The sequence below is a fragment of the Nerophis lumbriciformis genome, linkage group LG07 (genome assembly GCF_033978685.3).
Source record: "Nerophis lumbriciformis linkage group LG07, RoL_Nlum_v2.1, whole genome shotgun sequence".
In the NCBI taxonomy this organism is placed as follows: domain Eukaryota; kingdom Metazoa; phylum Chordata; class Actinopteri; order Syngnathiformes; family Syngnathidae; genus Nerophis; species Nerophis lumbriciformis.
In genome coordinates this window covers 19,917,501-19,937,226 of record NC_084554.2, presented here as the reverse complement: position 1 = coordinate 19,937,226, position 19,726 = coordinate 19,917,501, and the positions used below count along the sequence as shown (strand labels likewise).

At 38.7% G+C, this 19,726-nt stretch overlaps 1 protein-coding gene across 8 annotated transcripts in view; it reads right to left on the bottom strand.

Annotated features, from left to right (window-relative positions):
* slc12a7b (solute carrier family 12 member 7b) overlaps positions 1-19,726 on the bottom strand; it is a 155,593-nt gene that overhangs the window by 34,803 nt on the left and 101,064 nt on the right. For all 8 annotated transcript variants that reach the window (XM_061965710.2, XM_061965709.2, XM_072913471.1 and 5 more), the window contains exons 5-13: positions 11,595-11,649; positions 9,674-9,804; positions 9,342-9,583; positions 9,019-9,230; positions 7,890-8,057; positions 7,693-7,791; positions 2,410-2,467; positions 1,088-1,262; positions 585-703 (exon numbers count right to left, since the gene is read on the bottom strand). In XM_061965710.2, the coding sequence (XP_061821694.1) occupies positions 585-703; positions 1,088-1,262; positions 2,410-2,467; positions 7,693-7,791; positions 7,890-8,057; positions 9,019-9,230; positions 9,342-9,583; positions 9,674-9,804; positions 11,595-11,649 (1,259 nt within the window). The remainder of the gene's footprint in view (positions 1-584; positions 704-1,087; positions 1,263-2,409; positions 2,468-7,692; positions 7,792-7,889; positions 8,058-9,018; positions 9,231-9,341; positions 9,584-9,673; positions 9,805-11,594; positions 11,650-19,726) is intronic.

Genomic DNA, 19,726 nt, shown 5'->3' with positions numbered 1-19,726 from the left:
ACCTGTATATATATATATATATATATATATATATATATATATATATATATATATATATATATATTTATTTTCTTGGGGACGGCGTGGCGAAGTTGGGAGAGTGGCCGTGCCAGCAATCTGAGGGTTACTGGTTCAATCCCCACCTTCTACCATCCTCGTCACGTCCGTTGTGTCCTTGAGCAAGACACTTCACCCTTGCTCCTGATGGGACTGGTTAGCGCCGTGCATGGCAGCTCCCGCCATCAGTGTGTGAATGTGTGAGTGTGAATGGGTGAATGTGGAAAATAGTTTCAAAGCGCTTTGAGTTCCTTAAAAAGGTAGAAAAGCGCTATACAAGTACGACACATTTACTATTTACCATATATATGTGTGTATATATATATATATATATATATATATATATATAAATATATATATTGATTCTACATTACATTATTTTATTTTTAGCGTCTTAAAAGTGTTTTTGAAAATGTATCAAAGTTCAAAGTGGCCATGATACTTTCATTTTCTGCATGGGACCCTCTGCTTTAGCTTTAGATGCGTGAAATGATTTCGGGGAGCAAAAATGATGCAAAGAAACCCACATGGAGAGGATCGGTGCCACAGCATCCAAAGAAGCAATAAGGATTCCAATCTCACAGATCCCGGCAGTCAGCAGGAGAGCCCAGGTAGGTTCTCCGTTAGCCTTCCCATGTCCAAACACCTAAAAGAAAGAACATTGCAAAGTGTGACAAAAAATGTGTTCTTTGCACTGGAGTGGGTGATACTGCACATGTTGGTACTACTCAGATACAGAGTAATTGACACGTTTTCAAGATCAGCAAATTATTTTGTCCTTTAGCCTTTAATTTGTTGGAAAAAAACTACTATTTGCTGTTTGCCCCCAGCCCCCCTGTGTCCAAGAACCTTAGTAAACCACTCTATATAACAATATGAACAACACAAAAAAAACACAAATATTTGTGAAATATACCTAGAAGAGAATGAAAACACATCAACCTCATCACCCTCCTATCGATCAGATAGGGATTATCGATACTATCAAAATTTGATCCGCCCACCCCTACTTTGCACATTAGGCCCTCACCTGTAAGAAAGGTACAATGCCGTCTCGTGCGATGGCCTGCAAGAGGCGCGGTGCCCCGGTCAAACTCTGCAATCCTGCACCACAGCAGGAGAAGAAGGAGCCAATGACAATCACCCACGGTGAGGGCCAAGACAGCGTGCCGATAACGAGGTTTCCTTTCACAGAGTCGCCAAACCTATAAGAAAACAAAGTTAGCTACACAATGTGAGGGAACGGCATGTTGCCATTGTTCCAATGAGCTCATTTTGTAAAAAGGATTTGGTATAACTAATATTATCCATCCATCCATTTTCTACTGCTTGTCCCTTTTTGGGGTCACGGGGGGTACTAATATTAGTGTTTTTTTATACTTTGTTGAATTGTGTCGCTTTTTTACAGCTTCACTTTTTTGTCACAGATTCCCAAAACACATCCAAGATGTTTATTTCATAATACCACAACCACATTTTGTTGCAAATTTTTTTCAACAACATTGTTTCAGCTTGTGATTTTACGAATGAGTTATTAATATTTTAAGTGTTGTTTGTAACTGTGGCATATGGTAACGTGTGGTCACATTAAGTCATGTATTGTTATTTTTTCAATGAACATTTACGTTGGGAGTTGCATCTCCATTTTACCACAACTGGGACTTCCCTTCTCAAAACAGGGATTCTGCTCTTGGCTTCAGGCAGATGGAAGCGAGAGAAAAAAACAACACCCGTTGTCTACTTTATCATTTGTGTGTCCTTCACAGGACCACACATGGCCTCTACAGACCTCATGTCCGGCATATTACATGTCTCATCTGATGCTATTTTTACACATGTGACTTTAGTAAAACTGTATGATTTTGCTTTTATTTTAAATACCTAATTTTACTAGCTACGTGATGCGTTTGTCAATTGGATACTTCCCTTTAAGTTCTAACACATTGCACATAGTTAACCCCCACTTTGGTCTCAAACATTGGGTAACCATTGAGAGAAACCAAGAAGGCTGATTGTTGAGAGATTAACATCACACTTCTATCACTCTGACAATTTAAACAAGGAAGCTCGGACATGGGTGGGCAAAACAGGGACACTGATTGGCAGAATGACGATGATTTTTGTTCAAAATGTGTGGTGAAGTTGTGGTGATAGAAAAAATCTGTGAGGCCACACAAATATCAGGGATTGGTTGATTTGAGGGAATTGGCACGGTTGCAACATCTTTCGCTCAAAGCGTCTCATGACTTCTTCTAATGTTACATCTGTAATTTCTCCCCAAAACCAAAATGAAAAGAAAAAAACAGGTTTTGCAATGTGTGCAGAATATTACAATTTGTGTCAACATCTTACTTGTCTCGGAGCAAAACGCTTTCAATGCAGGCACCAAATAACATCACGCTGCTAAAATCTGAGATCAACTGTTAAGGAGGATAAATCATTGAAAAATCCAAATCACATCATATTTATGCAATGGACATAATGTGTAGATGTCTACATATAGTATTGTTTGTAATATTGCATTATCTATTATTGGTGTTATGTATTAGTTACATAATGTATTACTTACATTATGTATTATTTGCAGTATGAATTACTTGCATTACATATTAGGCTAATGTAACGGAGGCCAGCCAGTGTGGCTAGGCGCACTCCACTCCTTGACAACCTCAAGAGCAGTGCTGGCTACTGGGTTGATAGCTCAGGCTTTTAGCTCGGTAGCTAGCATGCTCGCCTCTAATACCGGCAACCTAGGTTTGAGTCCCAGGCAGAACAGAAAGCAGGGACTGAACCATGAGGGTTACAGCAGTGAGGTTAATGCAACTACCTTATTTTTCGGACAATAATGCGCACTAAAAATCCTTTAATCTTCTCAAAAATCGACGGTGTGCATTGTAACCCGGTACGCCTAATGTGCGTATTCATTCTGGTTGTGGTTACTGACCTTGAATAAATTTTATTCGGTACATAGCGTAGTGATAAGTGTGACCAGTAGATAGTCACACATAAAAGACACGTGTGGACTGCAAGTTAATGCCCCCTGTTCCATAAATGACCCCATCAAGTACAGGTAAGCAAAACTTTGACGTTTCATTGAGAATATAGAACCTTACACATGACGCTCAAAAATCTGTCAGAATGTTTTAGTACGACTTTGGTAAGCTACGAAGCTGCACCGCTTGATAGATTGTCGGAGCATTATGGCTACCGTAGTCAAACATATTGTGCTTCAACATACAGGTATTATTATGTCTAATAAATGGCACCTAATAAGAGACACATTATCAGACATTTTGTTTCAAATTATTTTGCAAATTCAACTTTTTCTACCTATTGGTTCCTGCTGTTGTGTATTTGGGATCTGCATTATTCCTGAAAATTTGCGCGCGTTCTCCATTGTAGCCCGCATTGTAGTGAATAAGCTCCTTCTTTTTCTCTGTCCTCTTGTGGAGCATTCATCCTCCGCTGTAGCCATTGTTAATATAAAGTAGTCTACAGTTCTAACTTATATCTGTCAGTAGACTCGCTTTGGAAGTGCTAAAAACTACCCGTACAACAAAGATGACGGGGAGAAGATGCTGTCGAAGTGGAGCCACATAAATAAGACCGCCCACAAAAAAACACATCCTGAAGAGACAGTCAGAAATCTGGTGAAAGATGGCTTGTAAAACAATCTATGCAACATTTTGGCCAAAAAAAGACCATTACATATTATGTAGAACACAATGAAGTGTTACAAACGTACCAAAAAAAAAAATCATAATGTGACCCCTTCTAATGCGCCTTATAATCCAATGCGCCTTTCGTATGAAAATAGACCTGAAAATATCCAATCATCGGCAGTGTGCCTTATAATCGAGTGCGCTCTTTGGTCCGAAAAATACGGTAATAGTGTTAGTTGCATTATTAATTAGTGTTAACAGAGGCCAGCCAGTGTAGCTGGGCCATGTGTACGTTGGTAAACCTCACCCCCTTAAACCTCACTTGAATCCGGGTCACGACGCCACTGTAACCTGCGCGGTTCAGTCCCTGCTTTCTGCTCCGCCAGGGGCTCAAACCTGGGTTGCCGGCATGATATGAATATGCTAGCTACCAAGCTAAAAGCCAGAGATATCAACATGGTAACCAGCACTGCGGTTACGGTTGTCAGGGAGTGAGGTTTACCATTGTACACATGGCTCAGCCACACTCACTGGCCTCTGTTACACAAATACATATTGCAACTACCACTAATCGTTGCATTGTGTTGAGGAAGGCTGTCAAGGTAAACATGTGTATTATCACAAAAAAAATATTGCATTAATGATTTGTCAATTGAGATTAATCACACACATTATTTTGAATGCAAATGCCACTTTACTATTTTGAACGCACATGCCACTTTACCTTAAACGTTGATGGTTACCTATAACAGTGTTTTTCAACCACTGTGCCGCGGCACACTAGTGTGCCGTGAGATACAGTCTGGTGTGCCGTGGGAGATTATCTAATTTCACCTATTTGGGGTAAAAAATATTTTTTGCAAACCAGTAATTATAGTCTGCAAATGATGTGTTGTTGTTGAGTGTCGGCAGAGTAACCGTGTAATACTCTTCCATATCAGTAGGTGGCAGCAAGTAGCTAATTGCTTTGTCGTGATCACAATATGCAGACGACAGTGGGAGGCAGTGTGCAGGTAAAAAGGTATCTAATGCTTAAACTGAAAAATAAACAGAAGGTGAGTGCCCCTAAGAAAAGGCATTGAAGCTTAGGGAAGGCTATGCAGAACAAAACTAAAACTGAACTGGCTACAAAGTAAACAAAAACAGAATGCTGGACGACAGCAAAGACTTACAGCATGCGGAGCAGAGAAGGCGTCCACAAAGTACATCCGAACATGACATGACGATCAACAATGTCCCCACAAAGAAGGATAACAACAACTGAAACAAAAGCAGGTGCGGGGGAATGGCGCTTAAAGGAAGACATGAAACTGCTACAGGAAAATACCAGCAAAACAGGAAAAGCCACCAAAATAGGAGAACAAGACAAGAACTAAAACACTACACACTGGAAAACAGCAAAAAAAAAGTCCAAATAAGTCAGGGTGTGATGTTACAGGTGGTGACAGTACACCTACTTTGAGACAAGAGCCATAGTGTTGCATGCTTAGCTATGGTTTAAAGTCATATTCAACGACTTTTTATTGTCAATATCGAGTTTCATATTTTAATGATTTCTGCTGCTGGTGAGCCTTTGGATTTTTTTAATGAAAAAAATGTGCCTCGGATCAAAAAAGGTTGAAAAACACTGCAATATGCAGACGACAGCGGGAGGCAGCGTGCAGGTAAAAAGGTATCTAAGGCTTAAACTGAAAAATAAACAAAAAGGTGAGTGCCCCTAAAAAAAGGCATTGAAGCTTAGGGAAGGCTATGCAGAACGAAACTACAACTGAACTGGCTACAAAGTAAACAAAAACAGAATGCTGGACGGCAGCAAAGACTTACAGCGTGTGGCACAGAGAAGGCGTCCACAAAGTACATCCGAACATGACATGACAATCAACAATGTCCCCACAAAGGGTAAAAACAACTGAAATATTCTTGTTTGCTAAAACAAAGCAGGTGCGGGGGAATATCGCTTGAAGGAAGACATGAAACTGCTGCAGGAAAATACCAACAAAACAGGAAAAGCCACCAAAATAGGAGCGTAAGACAAGAACTAAAATACTACACACAGGAAAACAGCAAAAAAGTCCAACTAAGTCAGGGTGTAATGTGACAGGTGGTGACAGTACACCTACTTTGAGACAAGAGCTATAGTGTTGCATGCTTAGTTATGCTTTAAAGTCATATCTGATGACTTTTTACCGTCAATATCGAGTTTCATATTTTAATGATTTCTGCTGGTGGTGTGCCTTTGGATTTTTTCAATAAAAAAAATGTGCCTCGGCTCAAAAAAGGTTGAAAAACACTGACCTATAAGGTGTGTCGTTATACTGTTAGTGATTAGGCCAATGCATATGTCAGTGCAAAGATGAGCAAAGATCAGTGATGACAAAATCAAGTTTCAAATGACATGCAAGTAAAACATTTAAAAAATGCTCCTGTATGACATTCTTACAAAAAAATTGCACGTCCAAATATTGGTCTATTTCTTTAAAGTTCACTGAAATGATAGGTTATGAGGTTCATTAGTAATTAACTGTGATTAATCTGATTAAAATATATTTCTCTTTTCTCAACAACTTTAAATTACCAGTAGAGTGGAAAAACAAGTTGCCTCCATATTAAAGCTATTATCATATATATCTGACGTATGACACCGAAAGACTTCCAAAGTTTGCGAGTAAATAGATATGATCAAAATAGTATCAATCTCACTGAGAATCGGAGCCAATTTGAGAGATAATGAGCTAGCCAGACACGCCATTGCGTGACGTAGAGGTAGGGACCACAGATCCCTTCATCACCAACAACAATGCAAATCATGCAGACTTTGTGAGAGCCAACGATTACTTTGGGAAAAAATTACGATCCATAAACATATATGTTGATCCTGAATATAAGGAGGATGATCTACAAGTTTTGGAAGCTCTGCTAAACTGACCCAGCTTTAGTGAAACACTAAGCATCATGTATCAATATTGCTAAGTGCTAAACAAGAAATACAAACTACAAACATAATAAAACAATAGCTTACGGTAGAATGTCTGCTCTTACTTTGATGACGACTGATAGGATGATCTTCCCGTTTATATGAATAATGAATCATGATGCACACGAAGGGTTAACAAGGAAAAGTCTCCCTGCACACACCGTCAATCTCTGGGTATGAATTGAATGTCACAAATGAACAACTTCTAGATTCATGGATAAATCCTCCTAATATCCAGATGAGAGGCACGATTTATAATGTAGAATAACTTTGACGAGCCGAGACGCGATGATGCGGGAGCAGCAGGACATCGCGGCCAGCTCACAGTAAAACAGCAGAGGACTAGTGAGCTGTGTGTTATCAATCTGCCACTAAAAAATAGTTTGTCTGCGTTAGCGTTTTATAACAACATCGCTAGTATTTGGTTAATATTCAGGTAACGGTATGTACAGTATATAGAGAGTATTGTTGGCAGGTTTTGGATGGTAATTTATAGGTTTTGTGGGCAGAATAGAGAGCCTCCATTGACTACATTGTTAGCAGAGTTTTTATGTATTTATGACTTAATGCATAAAAAAGTGTGTTCATGTCTTATATAAGAATTATAGAATGGATTGTGAATGATAGACTGCACATCTCTCTCTAATTTTAGCATATTTCCAGTATGACTGATACTATTGTCAAAGTGCAGAAGTGTTACTCAAGTGACATCAACCTACGGAAATTACCAAAGATGTTCGGAGCGAAATATCCAAAATGGCTGACTGAATTTGTGGAAATTTTGTAATGTTTGGACTGTATTTTCACATACTTTGCCGATTGTAAATACAATTGGATAAGTTTAATGGATACAATGAAAAACAATTACGATAAGCATATAAAGTCAACTTGCTTTTCCACTCCACTGGTACTTTTAAGAAATATCCATTCTTTTTTCATCAATGATACTGGTCATAAGTCTGTTGAGCTTCAGTATCACATTGAAACGTATGAGGATACAGATAATAGAAGTGGTAAAGATGGCCAGGATGGTTCCAATTGGGATGGATTTTTGGGCATCCCTCAAATCACCTGATCGGTTTGAACCGGCCATGATTCCTAACAAAGAGAGAAAGGTCAAAAACACAAGGATGATTTTTTTATTTTATTTATTTTTTAATCACCGCACATTACATATACTGTAATATCACTCTCACCTGTGACAGAGGGAAAATAGATTCCCACAAGCAGCGTGAAGAAGGTAGCGATATCATTGACCACATATGGCATGTAGATATCCTGGGTGGCATCACTTCCTCCCGCAGAAGACAATTTCTTGTTTTCGTCCAACAAACCCAGAGGACCATACACTGACCACATGTTATCTGGAAGACAAGCACGAATATAAAAACAAAGGCCTCAGAAACTCGTTCAGCAAACTTGTTTGTCTCGATGACCCTCGCCTTTGGTTGACTCATGTCGACAACCGCTTATTTTTCGACGCAACTGAAACCGTATGTATTGTTTACACATTTACTTGTGATTTTGTTCAGACATAATGAGAATGTATGATATAAAAGTATTTTTGTTTGTTGACATATTTTCCTACATTAGTGTATATTTTATTTATATTCTTGTGTTTTCATATGATATTTTATACTATTATCTAACAGAGTTTTTGATAAATAATAATGGTGGATTATTGGGATATATGATATTCTGGCTGTTAAAAAAACAACATCATAACTGAAGAACGTGACCACAAAACTTAATAAGATCTGAACCGTAGATTTGTGAACTGTTCCACCCTTACTATCAATTGTTGTTCAAACCGTAACCTAAGCGTCGTTACAAAGATGGTGCGGCATGGCTTTAGCAGAGTGGATTTAAAGGTGCCATTTCTAATCATTTCATGTCAAGTCATTAAATGGCCCTGATATGTCAAAAGGCATTAATAAATCATGTTCTTTTCGAATACCTTTATAACTGATAACGGTAGTTCAGCCGGGATATGCTCATTTCAAAATTAGATTTACAGCCCAGAAATATTGTTATTGTTTTCATTTCGAATCCCCGCCCTCCACCGTTTGACCAATTAGAAAGAGTGTATCACATCCTGGTTGCCAGTTACGCACCGCCCTCTTCGTCGAGCTACTTCCACTGGTAAAGTTACTAAACATGTCAGACCTTAGTAAATTTAAAAGGCGTCGTTACGATTCTCAATTTATTCATGACATCAGTCTGTTTGTATACTGGAATGTTAGTGGTCTTAGATCACTGGTCATCCTGCGGTTGGCTGTGATCTACGTGTACAATACAATATATTTTGTGAATGTTGGGTCAAACCTGAAATGACTCCACTGGTAAGTCCAGGGATGCCTTGGATCTTGGTTACGTTGTTGTTCTGGAAATACTCGTTGCAGGTAGCATTGAGCTCAGGACCCTCACAGAACAACTTCCACAGCTGGGTAGTTACGGTCACATTATCGATTACGTCAGTCTTAAGACACTTGTCAAAGTTGTGGTTCTGCAGGGTGCGATTCCCCAACATGCAAACACTATGAAGAAGGAGGGAAGACAGTTATCATTCAATTTACGGCCATTAAAATGTGTACTCTATGATAATATTTGGCTGCAACTATACAGTCAATGATGTATACTGGACCCACGGGAAGTCAGGTGGTTCAAAGATGGTTTTGATGACTCCAGCGTAGATGGAGAGAATGGACAGAAAGACACAAGCCAGGAATACGAGCGCAAGCTTGTTGACATATTTGACTCCCACAAAGACGACCACAGACATAAGTGTAAGGCAGCATGTGCCGTAAACACGCATGTTGTTCAGGAGGGCCTCCACCTGATCCTCCTTCTTTTCTGCCACAAAGATGGCCGCCTTAGGCACGATGTAAGTCTGAAGGAGATCAAATCCATACTTTAGGTTCCACTTTTTAAGCAATAAAAGGAAGTGGACCAGGACTTTATTATGTGCGTGTTTCCTCACCAGTAGAATCTCTATAGTACCCAGGATGTACATTGAGCCAGCAAATGTCGTACCCAGATAAAAGCAAAGGCCCACAGCTCCACCAAACTCAGGACCAAGTGATCGAGAGATCATATAGTAGGAGCCCCCAGCTGGGGAACAAAAGACAAAAGCAGTGAGCTTTCAAGGCACAAAAGTAGTCACAACTACATATGAAACTGTATGCAGTACAATACTTTACTTTTCACAATGTTTTTTTGTCTTTTGCAATTCATTTTTCAAAGTGTGTGTGTGTGTGTGTGTGTGTGTGTGTGTGTGTGTGTGTGTGTGTGTGTGTGTGTGTGTGTGTGTGTGTGTGTGCATGATAGCTCCAGCTTCTACTAGGAAAACAATTGCAGTGCAATTTGCTACTTAGATTTTAAGAGCTAAAGACTTCTTCGTCGTTAAAACTTTGGTTTAGGAACACAAATAAATATGCAAACAAAGACAAGTAGAAGATAAATACAGCGGTTTACAGTTTTGCCATTGTTCAGTAGAGATTGAAACAACGCTACACACTGGAAATTTTAACAGTGCACTTCAACCAGTGAGGAACTTGGCCTAACTAAAAAAATTAAACAATCCTTCACACTCTTTAAACTCTTACTGTTGCACTTTAACTGTATCCTATACTTTAATAAAAATAAAACGATGGGTGTCAGAGTGCCTGAAGCTTGTTTTTTATTGGTTCTCAGCATAATATAAAAATAAAATGAATTCATTTTTGATGAGCTATACTCATTATATATTACACCAATTTGCCTAATATGGTCAGTATTAGGGTACTAAACCGTGACCCTAATACTGAGGTACTGGTACTTACCGAAGCGTGACCACAATACTGAGGTACGTACAATCTTGACCCTAATACTGAGGTACGTACTAGACTGTGACCCTAATACTGAGGTACGCACTAAACCGTCATCCTTATACTGAGGTACGCACGAAACCGTGACCCTAATATTGAGGTACCTACTAAACCGTGACCCTAATACTGAGGTACTTACCGAACCGTGACCACAATACTGAGGTACATACTTAATCTTGACCCCAATATTGAGGTATGCACTAAACCGTGATCCTTATACTGAGGTACGTACTAAACCGTGACCCTAATTTTGAGGTACCTACTAAACCGTGACCCTAATACTGTGGTACTTACCAAACCGTGACCCTAATATTGAGGTAAATAGAAAACCGTTACCCAACACTGAAATACGTACTAAACTGTGACCCTAATACTGAGGTACGTACTAAATCGGGACCCTAATATTGTGGTACTTACCAAACCGTGACCCTAATACTGAGGTACGTACTAAACAGTGACCCTAATACTGAAGTACGTATTAAATGGGGACCCTAAAACTGTGGTAGATACCAAATTGTGACCCTAATACTGACCCTAATAATAACAGTATACATATTAGGAAGATAGGCATATTATATAAAAAATACAGTTTTCTCAAATTGTGTAAAAGGAATGTTTTTATTTACATATCAGAAGGAGAAGTAGCAGGAGGAATCAGTGTTGACAATTCAGCCTCTTTGTTTCAGACCCCTCTAAATTGTCTTTTTCAAAAAAGTGACTGACAGCAAATTTCTTTTTTTGTCTTATTGGAGACTAACATGAAAGCACATATCACTCTTCTCAACAAGCAGCAGATGCTAGATTGCCATAATCCTTCAATAATCTAGAAAAAATAAGTATTATAAGCATTAGTAGGGCTGGGCGATTAATAAAAAAATAATCAAAACAGACATTTAAAACTTTTAACCGGAAACTGAAAACTGTCTAGCAGGCCACAGGTGTTTGTTTGCACCCAGCGACAAAGACGTGTCAGAGCAGAGGTCGTTATGTGAGGATGTACAGTAAGTGTATGAGTAACAAAGCATCATAGAGTACCTGGCACAACACCATTAGTGGCAATGGCACTCATGGATATTGCTGTCAGCATGGTCTGAAAGGACAACAGAAACAAAACCATCAACATCAAACACCATAAACTAAACTCTTGTGTGTGTGCCATCAATCATAAACTACTGACTTTGACTGAACTGTCACATTCGCAACATATTAATAACATTGTTAGCATCAACAACAACACAATTTCCATACAACATACTTGTATAATTCTGTTACTTGAGTGGGTGAAGGCAAGGTTTAGTTTGTTAAAATGTGTCTTAAAGGCTTAAGCTCTTAAGTCTGTTGGATTGGTCATGGATACAAGTGAAATCACTCATTATGGATACTGAGGTTTCAGCAGCCGGTTATCTAAGCGCTTCTCAATGGGGAGATTAAGGAAGGACAGAGCACAAGAGAACACGGACATGAACTTGAACTGACACAAAAGAAGAGAAAGCATGAAGGTGAGACAATGGGAAACAAAAAGAAAAGCAAGGAGGAGTAGACAACACAGTCTGGGAAAATCTGTGAGTATCCCTGATTGGGATAAACCTCCGGTTCTTTGCTGGGCATCCGGTTTAAAATGGCAGACAAGCTGGAGTAAAGCCAATTAGCTGTTAATTTTACCTCTCACTTCCATGGAAATCCAAAGCAGCTCTGTGACATTTTCATGTCTACTTGACCAGAAATAAACAATAGTTTAATAATAAACGTAGGAAAGTTGCAGGAGGTATATAAGTTCATCAAAAACTAAACTGTAACATGAATTGTATATTTAGTACAGAGCAGTGATTGCGAAACTACTGTAACATGTACAAGTAAATATTTAGTGATGATTGTTGAACAACGTCCTTAGTGTGTCTCTCTAAACAAAACTAGAACACGTTCTAGTGCATAATTAATCATTGAAATGTAAACTGAATGACCAGTTTTTTGGACCAACATTTGAGGTCTTCCCTTGCAGTCTCAGAGAAGCCACCACTGGTACATAGGACACAATGTGAAGGGTAAGTATTAGAGATCAACCGATATGGTTTTTAAGGATACCGATACCTTAAAAATGATTTTAGGATTTTTAAACACATATACCTTTTTACCTATTAAATTCCTTCCTCTTCTTTCCTGACAATTTAAATCAATGTTCATGTAAAAAAAAAAAAACGTTTATTGTAAAGAATAATAAATACATTTTAATTTAATGCTTCATTTTGGCTTCTGTTTTTTCGACGAAGAATATTTGTGAAATATTTCTTCAAACTTATTATGATTAAAATTTTAAAAAATTATTCTGGCAAATCTAGAAAATCTGTAGAATCAAATTTAAATCTTATTTCAAAGTCTTTCTTTCTTTTAAAACTTTTGTTCTGGAAAATCTAGAAAAAATAATGATTTGTCTTTGTTAAAAATATAGCTTGGTCCAATTTGTTATATATTCTAACAAAGTGCAGATTGGATTTTAACCTATTTAAGACATGTCATTAAAATTCTAAAATTAATCTTAATCAGGAAAAATTAATAATGATGTTCCATAAATTATTTTTTTAATTTTTTCAAAAAGATTTGAATTAGCTAGTTTTGCTCTTCTTTTTTTCGGTTGAATTTTGAATTTTAAAGAGTCGAAATTGAAGATAAACTATGTTTCAAAATTGTATTTTCATTTTTTTCGTGTTTTCTCCTCTTTTATAAAAATGTTAGTGGCTAGCTAGTTAAAATGGGATATTGTGATTTCACAAGACTGTCTTAGAATTGATCATTTGAAAATGTTCAATTTGAAAAATGTGCACTTAGAGAAAATATAAAAATAAAGTGTTGCATATTGATTTTTATCTGTTTCTATATATATTTATTGTGAGAAATCATTAAGATGATCAGTGTTTCCACAAAGATAAATATCATTAATTATTAATAATAACAGAGTTAAAGGTAAATTGAGCAAATTGGCTATTTCTGGCAATTTATTTAAGTGTGTATCAAACTGGTAGCCCTTCACATTAATCAGTACCCAAGAAGGGGCTCTTGGTTTCAAAAAGGTTGGTGACCCCTGATCTAGGGTTATATGATGCACTTCCATTATGTCTTGAACCTCTCTATACTACTCTTTTTAAAAGAAACTTTGAAAGACAACTTCAGTACACAGAATGGGGACGGCGTGATGATGACATTATTCCTAATTCTCAAGTGTTGACAGACCAATTTATACTTTATGTACTTTATATTTTGATATAAAGTACAAAACGTAATGTACAGATTATCAGAATGTACATACCGGTAATTAGCTAAATCTACAAATCCCGCACAACTGTGCTTTGCTGTTCTGTTCGTCTCGTGTTGCACAAACTATTATCTACCCTTTTTGTGTGTCCCTGCAATAAAACTAGACTGAACTTAGGTTTTCTAAATCTCTCTCTCAACCGCACAAACATGCTTCTACTCTAATGGACTGTTTCTACAGTATATCGATATTTTGATTCACAGACACGTCAACTTAAAACGAGCAAGCAGAGCAGCCGCTTATTATGTCCATTAAGTTTTTACGGTATTCTGCTCATAGTAATGTTGCTATTAGTTGTGACATGTAGAGGACTGGGATGTTTATTACAATGTTCATATGTCTACGTACCTTGGACACATCTATACAACCTGAAAACTCTGCAAAAGAGCTTGGCTTTTGATTGGCCCTGCCTCCTACCTATGCTGGGTTTGTGTGGCCAATCAGATAACGCAGTGGGAGGGACAATGCTTAAGGCAGAGAGGCGCGACTGCATCGGAGTCAAAATAACCAGTTATAAATGAGCCCATTGGATTAAAAAAGGCATTGTTAGATTATTGTTTCATATAAAATGGTGAAAATAAAGGTGAATATTACTACTTATGATCAATACTAAAACAAGAGGGGAAAAAAACGATAAAAAGAGGCCAATACCGATATCGGTCGAGCCCTAGTAAGTATGTGGGTGTGGAAATTGAAATGGTCATTCAAGTATTCCATTTGAGCTACATCCTGTTTCTGTTTGGTGCAACTGGAATATAAACATTTAATAATAATTTAGCTACTATATTTCTGCCAGACAATAAAGTGGCTGAGCAAATTATGACTGGAAAAAAAAAAGATCCTAACCAATTTTCTTGATCTATCAACCGTCGTGTGGATTGTTGAAAATGGGTTCGAACATTATTGAAGAAAAACTAAAGTACCGGTATATCGTTTCAAGATTTAACATTTGCGTTTACTACTGGAGGTTAGTAGACCTTTGGTGCACAAACTTTGACCTCTGAGTGAATATACAATTTGGATCATCTGCACAGTCAGATGTGATCCAAGCAGTCAAAATGAACATTAATCTGACTAAGCCGAGTCCACTTATTATGTAAAAGCAGTGATGCAGCAAAGAACCTTTCAAATGCACTTAATATAAGTAATGGCAGCTTCTGCTTCAGCAGAGTTTAATGGTGACTTCAATCTCTGATGAATCCATAACATTCTGTGGTTTACAGATCAAAAAGTCTTATTGAACATAGACATGATATGATCTATAGAAAAATGTGAGACATTACTTTCTGTGTGTGTGTGTGTGTGCGTGCGTGCGTGCGTGCGCAGCATTTCATGATAAGGAAGGAAGTAAAAAGCATTCATCTGAGATTTTGCTCAAGGTTCCTGCCTGCACTTTCGCTGATTAATATGAAGTAATCCATTGTCTGGCTGCGGATTGTCAAATATCAGCAGTGTGAGAGCCAACATCGCACTATGACACTTTGCAGATGGACGGATTACACGTTAAGCAGTGGAAATGCTGGTGCTTCATTACTGCACACACACACGCGCGCACACACACACACACACACACACACACACACACACACACACACACACACACACACACACACACACACACACACACACACACACACACACACACACACACACACACACACACACACACACACACACACACACACACACATTACATTACATTACGTAATCTTGCAAATGACTGCTCTATCACTTCAATGTACATAACCTGATGAAACACAAATGCTTCACAGGTCAAGACTGAGGTCAGCTCTAAGATTAGTTTCTACAAGGATTACGGGTAAGCGGACCAATCTAAATATCGAAAGAATCTATATCGGGGTAGTATCACTATCTGACTAAATTGATATTTTTCAGTATTTTGTTAATTTTATATTTGTTGAGTTGTTGTGTTGTTCAGATTATGGATATTGTTATATTTATATATACAGTGGTACCTCAATTGACAGATAATTTCAGATGAGCTGTCTGTCGTCTTTTTGTTTGCTTTAGGTTTTGAGCATTACTTGAGCTACCAGCTTGTGTCCACAGCTTACAGCCAGAGATTGACACAATCCTGTCCTCCAACCATCAGAACTAAGAAGGTTAGTGCAAAAGACAAAATGCAGATGATGGAATCAGAAACAAACCATTCCGGGTTTTTTTTTGTCCTGTCCAGCTTCTCAGGCAAATCATATTGTTATGTAGATGCCCATATCAGCTGTACTTAAAAAAAAGAATTGTGGTACACTCTCTTATTGCCTATTTGCATTTGACTTTATTAAATGGATTTATATTATTATTTGACACAGCCGGGCTGGAGCAGGAGGGGATAGAAAGAGAAAAAAAGGAAGACAGGGGGAAATTGCGGGGACAAGAGAGGAATAAGACAGAGACAACAACAAACACAATAATAATAATAACCACAACAACAACAACAACAACAACAGAACAGCATCAGCAAATACAACATGTACAAATATGATACAAAAAGTGATAGCAAAGAAGCAGTTAGTGAAGTGAATATTAATAACACATAAATGACAATGAACATGTACCTGAGGATAGGTTGATTGGCAACGCTAAATTGGCCCTAGTGTGTGAATGTGAGTGTGAGTGTTGTCCGTCGATCTGTGTTGGCCCTGCGATGAGGTGGCAACTTTTCCAGGGTGTAGCCCGCCTTCCGCCCATGTGCAGCTGGGATAGGCTCCAGCACCCCCCGCGACCCAGTAAGGGACAAGCGGTAAAAAATGGATGGATTATTACACTACAAATGGAGCAATACAAATACCAATAGAAATAGCACTATTGATAATGAATAATAACAATAATTACCTCTATTATCAACAATACCATTGTTTCAAATATAACAATGCATATATGTAAGGATAACTTTAAATACAAAAGAAAGCAAATAAATGGAGGGGAAGAAAGAGAAGCGAACTGTATTAACCTTGTAGATTGTTATAATAGCAATAGGTTAAGCTTTGTCAGTGTGCCGTGTGTTACTTTGTTTCCCCGAGGGGAGCAACGTAAATATATGTGTGATGAAACATGATTATATGGGTCACTGTATGTATGCATATGCGCTTGTATATGCACAGTATGTGTATATGTATGTTTCTACAGTAAATGTGCATGTGGATGTATGAACTTTGAGTGTATGTACTGTATTTGTGTATGTATGTGGGAGCTTAGGTACCTATGTGTGCGTGTATGCATGTACAGGTATGTATGTATGAATAATTGTGTGTATGAATATAAATGTGTATTTGTATGTACAATATATTTGTCTCCCAGTATGTGTGGGAGCCAAAGTACGGCCCCAGCCACCCAGAGAGCACAATCCATAACAGCAGGTGCGGCGCCTAGGGAACAAGGAACCCCATGCCCACCATGCCGCCCGGAAGGGCCAGCAGCAGGCTATAGACAGATGCGCCCAACAGAAAACAAGGCATGGGAGAAGCAGGGGACAGCCAGCCACCAAGCCAGCGAGAGACCACACCACACACGGGCAGAAAGGCGGGATGCCCCATCTCGAGGGGCCCAGAGACTCCCGTAGCCCGGGCCGACACCCAACAAGCCAACCGACACGACAATAAACGAAAACGAAGCCGGCGTGTTCGCCACCCCCCCCGCACCGGACCCAGCAGCCACGGGCGCCCACACCACAAAAAAACGGCAGCAGAAATAGCGGCTACAATACCCCCAGACAGCCAGCACCACCTACTGACCCCAACTCTATCCACAGCCCAGCCAATCGAGCCATTGGACATCCACCCCGGCCAACCAAACACGCCAACCCCGACCACGCCCAGCGCCACAGGTCCATACGGCCGCAGACCGCGCCAGGGACCGCCACAGAGAGGCGAACAGTACGCAGCCTCCCCGGGTGGGGAAGAAAATGACCTGCAACTCAGCGCGCAGCAGACACACAAGCCAACCCACCACCAGTCCGACCGCCCAAGCATGCCCGTAGATCCCACCTGCATACACTCCACTAAACCCTCTCTCTCAAAAAAAAAAAACAGGCCTGGTCGCCACCTGTGCCCAGCGCCACAAAACCCCGTAACCCATCCCGCACGTTCTGGCTCCTTCGCTCACCACCCACCAGGCATCCCATCCGGCTAATTGCCATAAGGGCCCAGCCCCGCGCCCACAGCCGGCATGCCATGGCACCTCAGCTGGGATCAGCAATGCAACGACAAAGCATTAAAAATACATCCTACTGTTTAGCAGCCGACCCGGCGAATCAACCCAACACAAGACCAAGCCAGCCGCCATGGCATGCAGCCACAAATGCCAAACGACAAACATGTATCCATGAAAATATTTGGTTCTGTCTTCTGACTCAATGAACTGGACGGTCGAGGATTACTTGTGGTACACATTCTCAACTTGCTGTCAACTCCAGAAGAAGTTTGTGTGCAGCATCAACAACAAAGGTAAATGTTGAACAGTATTATTACATTATTTCATCAAACTACTGTAGTTGTTAGTAGTACATACTAGGGTTGTCCGGTATATCTGTATTAGTATAGTACCGCAATACTAATTAATCATATTCGGTACTATACCACCTCTGAAAAGTACCGGTCCGCCCCCTTATTTGTGGTATCATCCAAAACTAATGTAAAGCATCCAAACAACAGAAGAATAAAATATTATTACATTTTAACGGAAGTGTAGATAGAACATGTTAAAAGAGAAAGAGAGCAGATATTAACAGTAAATGAAAAAGTACATTAATAATCCATTTTTACAGTTGGTCCCTCATAATGTTGACAAAATAATAGAATGATAAGCGGTAGGAAATGGATGGATGGATGGATAAATGACACAATATGTTACTGCATACGCCAGCAGACTAATTAGGAGCCTTTGTTTGTTTACTTACAACTAAAAGACAAGTTGTCTAGTAAGTTCACAATTTTATTGAAGGACAAACTTGCAATAAGAAACATATGTTTAATGTACTGTAAGATACTGGTACACTAGTACATACTATGTTCCGTACAATATTTCTAAAAGTTTGTTTTACTTTTTAAAAGGCATGTTACAAAATAAAATGGTGATATTTTGGGAGGGCCAAGCACAGATCGAAACGGATTTCAATTGATTTCATTGAGGGACATATTTGAGTTACGAACCCAGTCATGGAATAAATTGAACTTGTAAGTTGAGGTACTACTGTATTATATTTTGTATACGAACTTATGGAATAAATCCTTGGACACAGGCAGACTTTGACTTTTGGGAGGAAAAAATAAATTATTTGAATGAGAGCAACAGTCGTTTTTGCTTTTGTGTACTTCTTTTGCACGATTGACTATTTGGCTCAGACAATTGTATTTAATAAAATGAAATAATTGCATTGTTTTGTTGATATGCTTACATTGTCTTATATGGTATGATGTATTGTTTTTATATTGTTTATTAATTTAAGTCCTGTCCATGCAATTTTTTTCACAAACAACTTTTTTGACACAAATGTTCTTCATTTTCCTTAAATCTTTACCCTGTGTTTTTATTGTGATTATAATTAGGATCAACAAATTATAGGCAAAAACACTAAATCATTCAATGATGTCAAGTAAAAAGTAATAGTATCACTAGCGTATCTATATTGGCAATACTTGCCCTGTTGGTATCAGATTGATAAGAAAACAACATAGTAGGTTTGGACATTTGACTAAATGTCCTTGATCAAATATGCGTAAAACTAACCTTTTGAAATTATACGTTTAGGGATTTTTGATAAGTGCCATAGAAATTAGATATTGAATCATACCTGTACCAATTTTTTTCTACTATGATATCAGATCAGAATTTCACCCAAATA